Source organism: Typopeltis vanoorti, chromosome 19 (assembly GCF_054136105.1).
Source record: "Typopeltis vanoorti isolate ZY-2024b chromosome 19, IOZ_Tvanoo_1.0, whole genome shotgun sequence".
In the NCBI taxonomy this organism is placed as follows: Eukaryota; Metazoa; Arthropoda; class Arachnida; order Uropygi; family Thelyphonidae; genus Typopeltis; species Typopeltis vanoorti.
The window spans coordinates 77564820-77578502 of NC_143567.1; the positions used below are offsets into that span (position 1 = coordinate 77564820).

Sequence of the window (13683 nt, forward strand, 5' to 3'; positions counted from 1 at the left end):
TTTCTGTAGCATTCGTTGGAATGCCCATCAAAAATATGACTCACCGGCTGTTTGTGTGTTTTATTACGTGACTGGTATAATGGAGATCGAGAATATTGAGATAAAAATGACATCGGCCATTTTTAAGTCTCCAGAATTGCATTTTAAACATAGTTTTTACAGTAGACCTTTCAAAACTTTCCAACCAGAGATGAATTAGCTGTCCTGCCTCATTCCTGAGGCTTCCAACAAAGGAGTGTATAAGGCAGTCATCAGTGATACGATTCATAGTCTGCATAGCACCAGACGGGCAAAAGGGTGACTGTGAAATTCCTCACGGATGTAATAAGTTGGTACAGCAACTTTGTCCTGTTCTAAATCTGTTTAGAACAGGACAAGGTGACTTCAGAGGTGTCGAGGTGGATTGAATCTTGGAGTTTCGATAGTTGAATCTATTCAGTACTTGTTTATAGTTCATTCAAGAGTTCTCCACCAGTCCTGGGAACCATCATGTGCTATTTCCACAAGCCAGATCAGATCTGGAAGTAAGGCAGAGAGCTGGAGGTAGAGAGATATCTTGATGAATAGGAACACCCATGCTATTTCTGATTTTCTTTATTTGTTTGATGATGGCGTCTTCTTTTCTGAAGCGTGGAGGAATGATGTGGGAAAGAACAGGCAACTGTGGAAGAGGAGTAGAACTTAATGTGCCAGAGATGGTTCTCATTGTTGTTAAGCTTGGTATTCGCGAGAGATCATATGGTGAATGGAATTCGAATTGTATACAGTGCAATGTAGTCTTTCTCGATTAGGCCTAACACTCCATGGAGTTGGCATTATAGGAATCCACGCTTATGACTTCAAATAGCCAAGGTTGAATTCGACAAGAAGGCTCCGAAATTAATCGAAGTTGGAACTCGATGCTTTCAAAAATGCAATATAAATATAGAATGAATCCAATGAAAACTTTAACGACAAAAATGATATTTTTTTCCCTGACTTTTATGGTTCGTTTTACTGCAATAAGATTTAATCCCATTTTATCCGAAGGTTTTAAGAATCAATCGATCACAGAGATAATTATTAACACACGGTTTTATATCTAAATAATAATAATATTGTTCCTGCTAGCAGGGGATGGTTAGACGATGGAGTGCCGGTATATATATATATATATATATAACAAAGTTGTTTTAGTTTTTCTCTTTTTTCTCTGCGGAGGAACTATTCGATATCACAGAGGAGGGAATGCTCGGCCGCTATAGCCGGTGTCGGTCTCTGAGAACGTATTTGATGGATCACATCGGACTGTAACTGTGTATCACCGCTCGACACCTCGGTGAGAAAATTAATTAGCGGTACGGGCTAGCGGCCGTCTCTTTAGTCTCGGACACGGCATGGAAGCCCCACCCTGTTCATGTCAACTCGGAGCAGTCATTGTTGACCGCGTCGTACAGGTCAGGAAGGGCTGGTCGGATGAGGTTGTCATAGAAACAAGCAATCATCTGGATGTGTGAGTTTCCCCGACGTGGGGGGTGGGGGTGGGGGGAGGAAGAGTTGTGCAAATAGGAACGTGCTGCAAATGTTCCGCTATTGTCCGTCACTTGTCGGAACACAAGAGCATCGTCGATAGTTTAATGCCTTTAATGGTAGTAAAGGCGACGATTCGGAAGTAGCAGCGAACACTCCGTAATGGTCCCCCAAACAATGATTAAGCGATAGTACTTTGACGGTGCAGGTCCCACGGAAGGTCTCAATGATGCATGGCGATAGTCAATATAACCTGTTAAGTTATGAATTTAGCAGAGATGTGCAGGGCGTTAATAGTTTGCAATTCTTCAAACGAAATGTGTTCCCATTATTTTGATTCATCCATTTTCTAATGCTTCATCTGATTTATTACAATGCATTGCCATAGTTACAGTACCTACCCTTCATCTCTTTTCAGAACTCCCACCAATCAAGGCTCCAGTTGGACTAGCACCGAATCCGAACCTGAAGAACATCAAGTCAAAAATCGGATCGTTTGATAACATTCACTACAAACCAGGAGGTGGCGATAAAAAGGTAAGATAGTCCTAAGGAATACGCATATTGAAAGTCAATATGCATTCTTAAACTAGAGATTCATTTTAGAAATTGCTACCATCACTGAACATCAGAGTGCAGTGAAGGAAGTTTGATGCCCACAAGTGGGCATCAAACTTCCAAAAATGAAAAAAAAAAAAAAATTCAGTAGGACGAAGTAGAATAAGTAACTTTTTGCTAAAATCGGTATTTCGTTGGTTTGTGAACAATACAAGCTACACCACTTCGCGCGCACTCCCGACAGTTTCTGTCGAGTGTGCTTGTGGCGAATAAAACTTATTCCAGTAGTTAAAAAAAAAAAAAAAAAAGACTTGTGAGTTCAACTTTATGCATTGTAAACAGGTGACAGTTCTTTTGTTTCTTGATGTTGGCTTGAGGATAAGTTGACGTTGAACTCAAGCGGAAGCACCTGCCTAGGACGAGTTCAAGTCGAAGCAACTGCGGAGGATGGTCCCAACTTGAAACTTTTGCCGAAGATGAATCTCCCCTCCTCCAGGTTGAAGCATGGGATCAAGGATTTGTTGGATAAGCCCCATGTGCTACCCTCTTCCATATATAATAACAGTTGTGATTCAAGATTTAAATTTATGGAAGGACCAACTACTGTTGAGGTGTACTCTATAAGGATGGAGTTGCTAGGATACGATCATCCAATCATTGCAAGTGCCAAAATAATTGATTTTTTTTTCCTAAGACAGGAAATACTTTTTAATTTTTTTTTTCCTTGGATAATTTATGGTGGTTTTTCTAGGACGCAAACATAATATGTCTCGAGCGATGACTGATATTTTCATTAATCTTGTGAACATAGTCTGAAGATTCTATTATTAGAATCTTCAGAATCTGCGTAAAAATCATCTAGAAATATGGAATGAATGTCTCTTAATATAAAAAAATATATAAAACGGCTTATAGCTTATCTCTAAGATAAAATCAAGAAGTAAAGCGCTTCAAAGAAGTCAACGATCATGTCTATTCTTTAATTAGCTCTAAAGAATTTAGAAATAAAATAAAAATAAGGGAAATATTGATTTTTTGGCGGCCTTGACGGCATCACCCCCTCTAAAGGTTATTTTCTTGATTGATATGAAAGAAATACAAATGCAAATTCCTTCGTATGGGGGGGGGTTGCCCCATTTATGATTTGGGATAATTAAAAAAAAAAGCAAATATTCTACAATATCTTAACTGATATTTGCAATAACGGTCATTTTTAAATAAAAAATGTAAATCATTCAGCATCTTCCACGTTTTTTCTTGCGTTCAACCAGGTTATCAGCAGCAAGAAACTGGAATGGCGGGCCACGGCCAAGATTGGATCTTTAGATATCCCCAAACCAAGCGAGAAACGGGGATCCCAAAAAGGAGAAAAGAGGAGCAAGCACACTGGTGGAGAGATGAAGGTGAGTATGATCGCATCTCATTTTTAATAGATGCGCAACGCGCCTGTTTTTTTTTTTTTTTTTTTTATTAAATGAAAGGCTTCCGTTAGAACTCTAAACTGTTGGTTCCATTTGTCGGAACAAATGAGAATTTTCTGTCTTGTGCCTATTGAGTTCCCCCGTTTGTGTTTTTACTTAATGCTAGCGCTATGCAAGTTTGTGTGCGTGTATTCTGGCTTTAACTTGGGCAAACAGAACAGCACGTGTATTTGATGGATTTTCTGACCTCGTGGGGGGCCACTTTATAATCGAAAAAGAGAACTTAATCTACTTGAAACCTCCCAGTTTTCTTTAATACCATAAAGCTGAATATTTTGTCGGAAAAAATCAACATTTAAATTCTTTCTTTTACTATGGAGACTCTTAATTTTTCGGTTCAACATTTATGAGTTTCCTTATTTAAATATAAGCGAACTCTTAGTAAAAAAAAAAAAAAGTTTCAATTTTTAAATTGTTTGCTAACAACTGCACATGTTTTTCAAATGAAATTGTGTGTCATAACACAGGAAATACATTCAGTTGGTACTATTGGCTCGATAGCTAATGCAACTGATTTTTTTTTGTTTTTGTTTTTTCCTTCACTTAATCGAATTTTTATGCTTTCGCGTTTTTTACTTAATTTAAAATCAATACCTTGTTCCTTAGGAACTACATTCATAGCTATTAAATCTAAAAAAAAAAAAAAAAAAATCACGCGTTAGCTTTATACTCCCGATCACGTGATTTTTTTTGAAAATATAAACTACCTGATCTACAGTATTACGTTACGTGGTTAAAAATGTCCAAATGCACTCTCAATGTACCAGAGTGGCCAATAAGTCTCATTTGGATGGATGACGTTCTGCCAAAAGATTTTTTATAAGATCAGATCTACAATGACGGTACTAGTCAGGGGCGGCTCGTGCATAGGCACTGCGGAACTGCAGTACCCCCAATTTTCCTCGATCGATATATAAACATATTTATTAATTTATTTATATTTGCTTGTAATATTTAATTTTATCACCAACAATCCCATACAATTCTCTTATTTTGTATAAAAAAAATAATAAAAATCCATCTTGTAGAGGGCGCAACGCCCTCCCCGTGCATATTGCTACGCGCGCAAGCATATGCACGTCATAGTGAGATGCGAGCTATTAGCGTAATGCGACACTGTCCGTCGCGCAGTTCCACTGTTGTTTATATGCAGTTTGCGCCAGTAGCAGAGTGTTCGTAGTGCTTATCGTGTTTCCTCCGTCTCTTTAAATATTTGGACATTACAATTAAAGACATACCATTTGTTATAGTTTTTATTTTAAAACATTATTGGGGTTATGATAATGGATTTTATTTTAAAGTAATTTTGAATTATACCAAACTGTATAACTTTATCGATAATAAACAATATTTTTTCATGTTTATTTTTATTATTATTTTTTTTTTTTACCATAATTTTGATATTTTATCCAAACACGTATACACTGTACTTACAGTGTGTATGTATATTTCGAAAGTTGCAGCACCCCCACGAGCCGCCACTGGTACTAGGACCCTTACCGAAAACCCATTATGCAATACACCAACGTTCCCGAGATTGGTAGGATATATGACCACCCACTTGAGACTTAAGGCCACTTACTACACTCACACACATACATCGGCGCTGATCAAGAAGCGAGTTGATAATTCCAATATTTCCTTCTGTCTCTCCCTTCTTTCTTGTACAGATTAGAGCTTATAGATTAGAGTTTAGGAAGCGCTCTGTAGCTACTTCGACAGGGATCGAAACGCCGCAAGCTGAGACCGTATTATTCCCAGGAGTTTCGACATCAGCATAACGCGTTTTATGTTGGCTGGCAAAGGGGCAGGTGTTTACAACGGTAGGAGATTGCAATCCCAATTCTATTTTGCACATGCGCACAACACCATCTGCTCGTTGAAATTGTCTTCTTCACAGTTGCTAACTACGCATGTTCACAGTAGTCGATGGCTTCCAGTTAAATACCACTTTATCATTATTATTATTATTATTCGCTATTATTATTACCAGCACTGCATAAGGGTTTCCTTTGATTTTCATACACTTTATGTATTAAGAAATTAAGCGCTTAAGGAGTAAATATTAAGATATATAAAGATTGAGTGCCCATAATTTAATATCGCACATGAAATTCAAATATTATAACTGCGAAACCAAATCGTATTTGCTATTTATCATTCAAAGTATATTCGTTTTTGAGCTAGTTTAAAAATTTCAATATTAACAATATTCCCCATCGATAGGTAACAAATTAAAACTGAATCTATTTTTCCACTTACGGTTTACAGCACCTGATTTTAAAATACGTTCGAAGTATTTTTATTTATTTATTTATTTGGCACTCGCAATTTACAGCACTATCTGCGAATTACTTTATTAATTAACATGCTAAATTAATCAGTATTCACATAAGAAATTTAAAAAAGATAAATATACATACTTTTAAATTGTATATTTTGTGTATTGTATATTGTATAGATAAAATCTTTTACAATTAGTACTTACAATACTAATTGTAAAAGAAAAGTGGTATTTTATTGCTAGCCATCATTCGTATCATGACGATTGCTACTTCCAGTAGTATATTCAGTAGTTAGATTTTGTTTTCTTGCATTTTGTTGACGAATGATCTATATTTCTTTCACCTAATCTATTCACCAACATTTCCATTCTTCTACATACAGCTGTGCACTTTTCAAATAAAATGAGAAATACTATTGCTTTTCTTGCGTATGCTGAATAATATTCCCATTTTTACAGACACTATCTCAACTAGCTGAGTTGAAATACTCTCTGTGAATATAGAGAAAGTAAACAACAATGAAAACTAATTTTGATCTAGTATGCTGCCATCTGGTGTAAATAAATGGAACTATTATATGGCAGAACCGAATTACTGATTATGATATTTTGGCAGACGATTTTTAATATTTATATTACAGGAAAAAAAAAACATATTTGTGTAATCAGAAGTAATTAATTAGAATTAAAAATTTACTTCTGGAGACTTAATTAGCTTGCTGAATTAAAAAAAATGCATATTTTTCACGGAAACGTTATTACGTAAAAAAATTAATTAGCTAACCATTTACTTTTTTTTTTCACTGCATGCTTTATCAAATTGCTCAAATAGATGACTTGCCTTTGGCGTGATAACAGTGGATAGCAACGAACTTGTTTCCTTTTCGCCACGTGTATGAATTCGACTGTCATTACAGGGGTGGAAAACATTAGCGCTATCCCATAAGTGCCGTTGATGATATTCATCAGCAGTGTTCAGTAAGGGACTGAGTAAAAGCTAACTGTACTTTCGTAGCTATTAAACAAATCGTGTAAATAAATCTAAAACACGCAAACGTCACAAAAGCATTAAGGATAGCTGTTGTTTATGTTGAGAATGGATTTCTAGCTTATATTAATGAACATGCAGCTAAATAAAAACAAGCAAAAAAAAAAAAAAAACAAACACGAAGGTTTTGGAAAGTTATAATTGAACAAGCTATTCGTTTCGTTTTTATTAGCAAACGAAGAACGCGACAGGCAAAACTTTAATCACTATGCCAGACTATGACACTGATGAATCACAACATAAAACAAATGACTTCTTAAAGAAATCGAACGCAGTACAACTAGAAGAAACTCAACAGTATCTTATTATGGCAGAATTTAACATCCGGGCAAGTTCGTGTCTGGATGAAATGCAAAAGTAATCAGAACAAGTTGACAGTAATTGATACAGGATTCGCTTAATAGCGAACGTATTTCCGCTGTCCATTTATCATGCCGTTTAATAATCTTTCCATAAACTAAGCATTAGACATGGAATTAATGATAAAAGTAAGCAATAGTTTTCAAAAGATTCGAATATTCTTGTAGTTTTAAGGAAATATTCCATAAAAGGTTGCAAATAATAATAATAATTATAATAATAGAGATATTCTGTTCACGTGAGTGACGTTTGTGGTAAATAAAACAAAACCAATAGATAAAAGACGAAATAGAAACGGATACATTAGCAAACACCTTGAAGTTAGGTAGATATCCATTCTTGGGCTAGACGAGAGGTTTTTCATACTATCTTTATTGGTGATTTTTATTGCTATTATTTACCAGTAGTTTTGTACCTTTTTAGCAGTTATTTTGTATAATTTATAAAATTAAATGTATTATTAATTTTTAAATTTAAAAATACTTATATTACTATTTTTAATTACATAAAATATAAATTATATTATTAATGGCGTTTAATTAGTTACTAAAAAGAAATAACAATTAAATTTACGGAAATATGGAAAAATATCGTTCCAATTCTTCTCTTTCGGAAAGTGTCGAAACAGTCTTGGCGCTGTGCATTGGTTACATTTCGAAAAATTCCATACGAAATGTATGTTTGATTTTTTTGTTAATTTTAGAAAAAATAATATTTTTATTTTTTCTAAAATAAATACATATCGTTAATACTCTCTTTATTACTTTTAATAAATAAAATTCATTTATTGCCTAAATAAACTTACTAGAATTTTTACATGCAGTATAAATATTGCTTTTAACTCCTAAAATAAATCTGGCATTAGTGCCAGAAGTTAAGGTTAAAATCTTCGAAATTGAACGAACTGATAGATTTTGGCAATGAAGAAGGCCACTTAGAGGTGATATGAATGACAATCGAAGGATCGTCTAATCCTATTAACACTTTTTAGTTTGTAATAACCGCTATGGAGAATTATAGGACTGAGCTGCACGTTAAAACAAGCTAACTGCAAAGATTGCATGCTGAGCAAATGTCCATAAACACCTTTTGAGTATGCTACGATTAAATTCTGGATGAATTTTAAGTCGAAAAAAAAAAGTACTTTTAAAAAGTACATTTTAAACCGATTAAAAGTACTTTTGTGTTTCTACATTTTGGTCTGTGTTTTGTTTTTTCTCTCTACAGAGCCCTCCAGCAAGTCCTCCACCAGGCGACGAAGCAGATGACCCCACAGAAGAGACCTCTCCACCTGCTGCTGAAGACGGTAAAGAGGATCCTGAAGACAGTGCTGAGGTGGCTACGTCAGGCATAATGCATCCTGCTGAGATAGTGGCCGAGTCCTAATGTGTGTGCTATAGTACGAACTAGTAGCCTACCGTCACAGACTATAGCATACTCATGTATAGCCTTCAGTGGTACCCTTTTAAGTGAGCGGCCTCATCTTAGTTATTTCCATGTCTGTCTCTTCAGAGCAGTACGTGAAGAGCGTTGTTAATTCTGACGTAACATCCTAGGCGTCGCTTTTGTTGAGTCATATGTTGCTTCGCCCTGTTCACCCCTTTCCTCACATACGATAGTTCAGTTAACCAGGAACTGCACCCCCCCTCTTTGATTCGCAAGAAACTTCTTGTAATCACCCTTTGACTTTTTTGTGGTTCTCGTCAACTTCCCATTCCCATGGACTTGAGAAAATAAAATGCTACCAAATTTCTTACTATCTGCCAACATCATCGAGGGTAAAAGGCAGTTCAATTTTTCTCGAACTACTCACAATGTTTTAAATGATTTTTATGTTTTTAATCTCCCCCTTCTTAGAGTTTCCATAAGAATCACCCCCCCCACCCCACCCCCAATTTTAAAATTCTTAGAGAATAAGATACCTCTTCTATTTTAAATACCGTTTTTAGACCTGATCATGCACATAAAGCTGGTTTTAAAATGTTTAAAATGACTGCGAATAAACTTTACACAGTAAAATATTTCTTATATATACAGTGCACTACCGATCAGCATGTCCATATTTTAGTAAGAACTGGGGAATTATTCTAACTTGCTCTAACCTCCAATTTCCATAATTGCCTGACTTCAAACTTGGATGTCGCTGACGATATTAACAAAGTTTGGGGAGACATATAAACACCATCGATAAAATATTATCAGACTCTTGATATATGTCTATATCTATATCTATATATATATATATATTCCCCCCCCCGAAATGCAACCACTCCTCTCCCATCCCTTTGGTAAGAGCTATTCCAATATGTTGTTTGCATCTCGTACATTCTTTAAGCCTTAAGCTTGCCGTAAATCTCAATGTCAAAATCAGTCCCATATCACCACAGCTACTTCGTTCCAGGGTACACCGTTTATCTCATAGGCGTAATCATTCTCCATTGCCAATTGTTCCCCCAATAAGGGATGCAGCGTCTATTCCGTCAAGCTGGTATACGTGTTTTTTGTTTTCATCCGTTGTCAGAAGTACGTATTAACTGAAGCAATTTGTGTCGTGAATACAAACGTTTTCTTGACTTTTTTGTGCAAAACTGTTCTTAGCATATTTAGATTATCATTCCAATTGTAAAGCCTGCCCATTAAGTAAGCACTTAACTATCTTGTGATTTTGTGTTGACATACTCTTCTGTAAAATAAAATAAAAAAAATAAATAAATAAAAAAGAAAATAATATTAATAATAATCATAAGAGCAAAGAAATTCCAGATAAATTGGGAGCTACTTATCTCTTGAAAGAAATACCGTATTAATATACGATAATGCGAAAGAATAATGGATGATTTTCAATATGCATGTATAATTCTGAAAAGTTGCCAAAAAAAAAAAAAAAAAAGAAAGAAAAAAAATGGGAAAAAATTGTTTTGACTGCAATTATTGTTCTAGAGACAGATAGATGAAAGGAAGTAGTTCATATGTGTATAAATATATCCAATATTCATGGTAGCTTTGATTTTATATTAACTTTTATTACAAGAAGGCCCAGGGGTGCTAATGATTACATTTCCTGCCAAAGAGGTGATCAATTTGATTTTAGATTAGGATTGAAGGAATGAGCTTCAAAAATGAATGGTTCTAAGGTATATAGTTTATTTTTAAGAATTTGTGTAGTTTACTTTCGTCAAAAGTTATTGTAACCACCATCACTTAGTGTCTTCGGATAAAAAATTTCTATGAAATTGTCTGTTAGCAAAAGTGGGCTGAAATACTTACTAATTTCTTTTATTATGGCGCCATCTCGTGAGAAAAGTGTACCTTGCCACAAAAAACAACAAAAGTTTCACTGGAATATTTAACTGCAATTATTTGTTCTAATGTACGATAAATGGCTGTAATTAATTTTATTAGTTAAAGTATTAGTAATTTTAATTATTCTCATCTCAAATATCAGTTGATATATCATTTGTTAAGTAAAATTGGCTGTCTCGCAAATATTAAATCTTTAAAATATTCGAAAATTACTACTCTGGTTAATAATTATTTAAATGTCTCTTGCTAATTTATTTTTATCGTTAGCAATTTAAAATAAACTATTTAAAATAAATAAATTAAGAATCTGAATGCCAGAGGATAAAAATATCTTTACAAATAAAACTGGAAAATATCTAATATCTGTTTTTTTTTTATTTGTGAACATGCAAAAAGTAAGATATGCGAATATTATTTTTTAGATTTTTGCACATTTCTAGAAATATTTAATTAACAATTCCGTTAAAAGATTAAAAAAAATACCGCTAGAGGTCGTGCCTTTGAAAAATCAATTTCGTTAATAGCTTTCGTTTTACGTTTGCTTATTTCATATATTCGTTTTGAATGACACTAAACTTTCTGTAGAGGTAAAGTGATTTTGTTTTTCAAGTGAATTTAAAATAAGACAGTGCCTATGATATTTTATAATTATATCAAAGGAAGACATCTGTTCTTAATAAGCATAATTATATTTGATAAATAAGTGTATTTTTCATAGTATGTAAAGGTTACATAACCATTAGATACAATTTTAAGGTGACATTTTATGATGAGATTGATTTACTGTTTAAAATGGGGTATATAAATAAATATTTAACTTAAATATTTCGTTATAATTTTTTGAAATAATTTAATCTTAAAAATAATTATTTGTATCATTATTAGAAATGTTAATATTTTGGTTATTTTAAAATTTAACTCAGTCCTTATACTTTATATATTATTTATAGAAAATATTGGGGAAGGAAAAGGAATGTTAGAATTGACTTGTGTGCGAAAGCAATAATGCACTGTTCCTTGCAACTCATATAATAACAAAAAAGTACACATTTTTTAAAAAAATGTATATGCTATTATTAAACCAGTAACACTCAATTTTTTTTGTTTCGCCTTTTTTTGGAAACCATCTTTTAATAAATTACATTTCTAAATTTTTTTTTAATTATTCAAAATCCCATTGTTCATAATTTTTAAACAAAAATTTCACTCTTAAATTTAATGACGAAGCAAATTAAACGAAATAATGATGATGAAGAAGAATGACCTCTAATGATTCCGTAATTTTCTTCGCCAATAGCTCAATTATCTCATGATGAATGCCTTTTAATCTGACAATCAAATGAAGTCTTATCCTAATTCACAATACTGCAGTTAATTAGATTTTAATACTTTTTTTTCTCAGTTTTAAATGAACACATCACTCAATACTTCAAAAACTGTTATTGTTATTCAAAATAATAGTATTTTTGAATTATATAAGAGGAAAAATCTTTTTTTTCTTTTTTTTTATCTCAAGAATTTCGTATTGAAGATCTTGTATTAGATCCCGTTATTAGAAATAAAGATTGTATATAAACTTAGGTGCGATTTGAGAGAAAATCTTCGTGTTTCTTAAAATGTTTGCACATCAAAAGTTTCGAAGTGTCAAAAGTGATTCAGAAGTCTGAGGAGTTTTACAATCTTCAGCACGAGTTGCTCGGCATTTCCTAAAGAATTCGGCGTATAAGTGATTTTAATTAAGGATTTCACTAGCCTGGTATCTACTTCCTATTGTTAGTCCCTAGTTAGAAACCAGGCAGAAATTAAAATTTGTACAGAAGCTATTATCCTTTATGTCCTTCGAAGATTCAGTTCTGATACTGAAATGTGATAAAAGAAAAAAATAAATAAATAAGAGCAAAAATAATTCATACATCGGAACTTTATTTATTCTTCCAAGGTTCTAATATCAGCCTCGAATGCCAATTTTTAGTTGAGAATAAAATTTCCCTAATCGTGTAGGCGTCTCTGACAAATTCCGAGAGCTATCCAAAAATTTCGTGAAACATCGAAAATTCGAAACTGATCAAATCCTCACTGCTTATTAATTATTTAATAATAAAATTAGCTTAGGTTTATTAACACAGTTCAAATTCGATATTACTTGGCAAAGCTAATTATTATGCTACGAAAGTTTATTCAAACGATTTTATGATGTGAGTTATTGCAATAAAGTTATTTATATTATTTCCCGGTGAGGATAATCAGATCTTGAGGATTCATAATGTGCATTTATTAACATATACAGGGTGTTCGGGATAAATTTGACAGTTTCGTAAGGAAAAAGAAAATCTTCTTTGTATCTATTAAATTTAATGAATTGACAAAAAAAATTACAGGCAGAGTTAATTACAATACTATCAACAAGATTTACTCAAAATAACCACCATTAGCATCGATCACAGCTTCAATTCTGCTTCGGAACCTCGAACAAGCTGATGCTACAGTCTCCCTGGGAAGGGCCGCAAAAACTGTTTTAATTTTATCCATTAACTGGGCTTTTGTATTACTGGAAGTGCGATTGGTGTCTTTTTCAACTGCGCCCCATACAAAATAATCCATGGGGTTAAGGTCTGTGGAGTTTGGAGGCCAAACATTTGGACTGGTGAAGTCGTAGAAATTTTCAGACAACCATTTTTGACTTTTCCCAGAGGTGTGGCAAGGGGCCGAATCCTGCTGCCATACATACGGCCTACCATTGGCTACCCTTGTTATCCAGGGCTTGACTACAGTTAGCAACTCCACGAACAAAGCCCGAATTCCAATGCCAGGGTTCTTCAACACCTGTTCCTGCAGATTTGCGAGGAATTCTGCTGTACGAACGCAATCAGATCGTCTGCTAGGGATCTTTCTTCTTGCTACATCCTCGTAGTCACCATTGCAAGTCTCTAGTTCATGCCTGATTGTTTTTACTGTATTCAGGGAGCATTGGGCAGCAGTCGTAATATCCTTATTTTGATGGCGGGCACGAATCATCATGATACAAGTTATTCTCTTCCATGATTCAGGTGGGTTCCAGCTATCCATCCTTTCTGACATCTTGTATATGAATGAAGAAGGGTCCAAACTTTTAAATGAAGAGAAGTGTGTGTTAATACATG

At 33.9% G+C, this 13683-nt stretch overlaps 1 protein-coding gene across 1 annotated transcript in view; it reads left to right on the forward strand.

The window, feature by feature from the left end:
• Positions 1-13228, forward strand: part of LOC150096268 (uncharacterized) — a 170682-nt gene extending 157454 nt beyond the window's left edge. The window contains exons 6-8 of the mRNA XM_090409017.1: positions 1928-2046; positions 3339-3470; positions 8468-13228. Coding sequence (XP_090265143.1) covers positions 1928-2046; positions 3339-3470; positions 8468-8626 — 410 coding nt within the window. The 3' untranslated portion in view covers positions 8627-13228. The remainder of the gene's footprint in view (positions 1-1927; positions 2047-3338; positions 3471-8467) is intronic.
• Positions 13229-13683: the final 455 nt, after the last annotated feature.